Raw genomic sequence first — 3,749 nt, forward strand, 5'->3', positions numbered from 1 at the left:
CTAAATGAAGGATTTTTTTTTTTTTTTGAAAATATAGTATCTTTTTTAAATATAGGAATAGAATACCTTTGAAACTAGGGTAGCTAATTAGCGTACAATCCATACAATTTCAAGAGAATTGTGTACGTTGGAGGTAATTTCCGTATAAATCATGTACACGAGTACGATAAATTGTATGTATGACTACGATTTAAAGTATACGTGACTCCACTATCAATTAGATCTTAATGAAGTGGAGGTAATTTATCTGGTTTGTGTAAGAAAATGAACGTTTAAAGTAAGATCGTTTACGTGATTTATGATTCAACAGAAATTTGGTATAAAAATTATGTGATTTGATGACTAGTCTACACCCTTTCCACCTTAGATCATACGTGACATTCATAAATAAATAGTCTGTATATGTAATATAGTTTTTTTTTAAATTTAATTTACATTTTTTAAATTTTGTCTATACTTTGAAAGCTACTCTATTTTTATATATATTTTTTCAAAGTTACATTATTGATAAAATTTGACGAAAATGTTTTTAGCCCAAAAAATGGTTAAAAAGAAATTGAAAAGCGCCTCCACTCTCCCTCTCCGTCGATTCTACAGAAATTTTACAGATTCTAATCCTCGCCGCACTCTTCGTTCGCCGATCAGATTTCTCCAACTCCGTCTAGGGTTTGTGTTTGATATTCTCTCATCGCCGCCGCCTCCTCCTTCTTCTGCGCCGGTGGTTCTTCTTCTTCTTCTTCTGTGTTTCTTTCTCGTCAGTGGATGTGCCGCGATTCAGGTGAGTAAAAGGCCCCTTTTCTTTTTGTTCCATTTCTTCCGATTCAATATGCAAAACGAACGATTCATGCCATTTATGATTCAAAACCACGATCTGAATCGATCGGCTTGCGAGAGGTCTTAGTTAAGCTTCATCGAGTAGGGGATTTTAACTTGGAAAGGACAGAGTTTCTCCTTTTGGTGTAGATTTTGGTTTTGGGAATTTAGTTAAGTAGCGATGTCGGTCACGGCAGGGGTTAGTGATACTGTAATTGCTGTAAGGGATAAGCTTAGAGGTAAAATTGGACAAACGAAAGTTAAGAGGTATTGGCCTGGAAAGGCTCCCGAGTGGGCGGATGATGCTGATGAAGATGGCGATATTAGGATGGCCAGGGCGGCGGCCCTCGAGAAAGCATTTCCTAGTCAGGAGGATTCCGACATTTCTAGGAAAGATGACCCTAGGTTGCGGCGTTTAGCTGAGAGTAGGATTGATAATCGGGAGGAGGTTAGAGCTGATCATCGGCGGATTCGCCAAGCAGAAATTGTCTCGACAATTGAAGAGGAAACTCGGAGGCAGGAAGGATTGGATGCAGAGGAAGAGGATGAGGATGCCTTGGAGGAGAGAAGAAGAAGAATCAAGGAAAAGTTGCGACAGAGGGAGCTAGAAGAAGCTGCATTCCCTACCGAAGAAGAGGAAGAGGAACCGGAGGAAGAGGAAGAAGAGGAGTCTGAGTATGAAACTGACTCAGAAGATGAACCTGCCAGTATCGCAATGGTTAAGCCAATCTTTGTTCCTAAGTCAGAGAGAGAAACTATTGCAGAGCGAGAGCGTATTGAAGAGGAGGAAAGGTCTCTTGAGGAACTGAGAAAAAGGAGATTGGAGGAACGGAAGGTAGAGACCAAGCACATTGTGGTTGAGGAGATTAGAAAGGATGAAGAGATCCAGAAGAATTTGGAAATGGAGGCAAATATTGCAGATGTGGATACCGATGACGAAATTAACGAAGCAGAAGAATACGAGGCTTGGAAGATTAGGGAGATTGCCAGGATTAAGAGGGATAGAGAATTGCGAGATGCAATGTTGAAAGAGAGGGAGGAGATTGAGAAGGTGAGAAATATGACAGAGGAAGAGCGGAGAGAATGGGAGAGGAAGAACCCGAAAGCTGCTCCAACACCAAAACAGAAGTGGAAGTTCATGCAGAAATATTACCACAAGGGAGCTTTCTTTCAGGAAGATGCTGATGACAATGCTGGAACTGCTGGAAGTGATTCTATTTTCCATCGCGATTTCTCTTCCCCGACTGGAGAAGATAAGATGGACAAGACAATATTGCCAAAGGTCATGCAGGTCAAGCACTTTGGTCGTAGTGGGAGAACGAAATGGACTCATCTTGTCAATGAAGATACAACTGACTGGAACAACCCGTAAGTTGGCTTTAACTTTGATTGCTTTCTGCTTTTCAGTTTACTATTATAAATAATTGTAATGTCAGTTTTCCTTGGCCTTCCTCTTATTCTAGAGTTTCTATTTTTAAGAAAAATTAGCCATAAATCATTAAAAAAAAAGGGTCAAATTTTGAGTTTAGTCCATGAACTTTAAAAAGTGTTTGATAGGTTCTTTTCTCAATATTATGTCTAATAGGTTCCTGAACTTTAAAAGTGTATAATAAGTTTCTAAGCTTTCAATTTTGTGTGTCTAATAAATCATTGACCTATTCATAAACTAAAATTCATAAACTTATCAACAATTTATGTCTAATAGGATCCTAACCTTTCAATTTTGTGGATACTTTTAAAGTTGATGGACCTATTAGACATAGAATTGAAAGTTTAGACCTATCAAACACTTTTTAAAGTTCAGGAACTTATTAAACACAACTCTGAGACTAAACTTGTAATTTCACCTTTAAGAAAATGTGATAGGCCTCCGATTACGAAGGTGTATTCAAGGTAGAGGGGTAGAAAGGGAGAATAGTGTTAGGAGGGAATATGTTCTGTTAGTGTGCGTCCCAAGTTAGTTACTGGGCGTTTTGTGGAAATGGTAATTTAGTTATGTACTGCTGGTTACGTAGAGGGTGGGGATATCTTTCTGTTAGCTAGCATTTTCTTGGGAAGGATTGTAAGGAGAGGTAATGGAGCTCTTGAATCTCCGCCAACCCTGTAAATTTTCCCTCAGTCTCAATCAAAATATTAGTTCTTGATTCCTTGTCTAGTTGTGATTGAGATTATGCTAAGTATAGAATGAAATCTTAAGAATTAGGGTTTGAGCCTGAGTATTTGAGATGGAAATATGAAGATATGATTGGAAAGTTACCCTTGTTTCGAGGGATCTTCTCTGTTTGTTTGTTTCTTTCCTTTGTAGCATTGTTGTGGAAGTTGTTCTGCAGTTTGAGTGACTTAAATTGTTACTGTAATGCAGTTGGACCTACAATGACCCTCTTCGGGCGAAATACAACGCGAAAATGGCTGGAATGAACTCGCCGATAGTGAAACCGAAAGGAAGCAAGAAGTTGAAGGATTGGGAATCTCGTTGAGTTTTAACGACACGGTTAGAAAGCCTCACCTATTATTCCCTCTCTTATCATTCAACTAAAGAAGTGCTTGCTTAATATGGGGGTAGTTTTAGTTAGATACTTGGATTCTCAGTTTTTCTTCTGTTTCAAAATAGAGATGTACCTGGCTTTTTGTACGTTCATGTAATATGGTTGTTAATTCCTCTTATGGCATTTTGGTTGCTATATCTCATTAGAAACCAGATTTTATTTACAGCCCCCTTTTACTCTAGATTTAAGTTCTCTTTGTAGGGCTGTTTTCCATGTGTAAAAGTGATTTTGTAAAAAAAAGGAACTAAGGAGAACAACCTAAAGGTCGGGGTAAAAGGAACTAAGGAGAACAACCTAAAGGTCGGAGGCAATGCGCACCAAGGGCAACTAATAGATAGAACAATTTCCAGCCTAAGTTTACAAGAAAAGGTGTGATTCGACATGCACATC

At 38.6% G+C, this 3,749-nt stretch overlaps 1 protein-coding gene across 1 annotated transcript; it reads left to right on the top strand.

Annotated features, from left to right (window-relative positions):
- Nucleotides 1-524: 524 nt before the first annotated feature.
- Nucleotides 525-3,522, top strand: LOC111021772 (microfibrillar-associated protein-like protein). Its single transcript, XM_022298823.2, has 2 exons — nucleotides 525-2,181; nucleotides 3,176-3,522. Exons 1-2 carry the CDS (start codon nucleotides 995-997, stop codon nucleotides 3,288-3,290), a joined length of 1,302 nt encoding a protein of 433 aa, XP_022154515.1. The 5' UTR covers nucleotides 525-994; the 3' UTR covers nucleotides 3,291-3,522.
- Nucleotides 3,523-3,749: the final 227 nt, after the last annotated feature.

This window comes from Momordica charantia (genome assembly GCF_013281855.1).
Source record: "Momordica charantia cultivar OHB3-1 chromosome 1 unlocalized genomic scaffold, Mcharantia_2.0 BLBB01000001.1, whole genome shotgun sequence".
In the NCBI taxonomy this organism is placed as follows: Eukaryota; Viridiplantae; Streptophyta; class Magnoliopsida; order Cucurbitales; family Cucurbitaceae; genus Momordica; species Momordica charantia.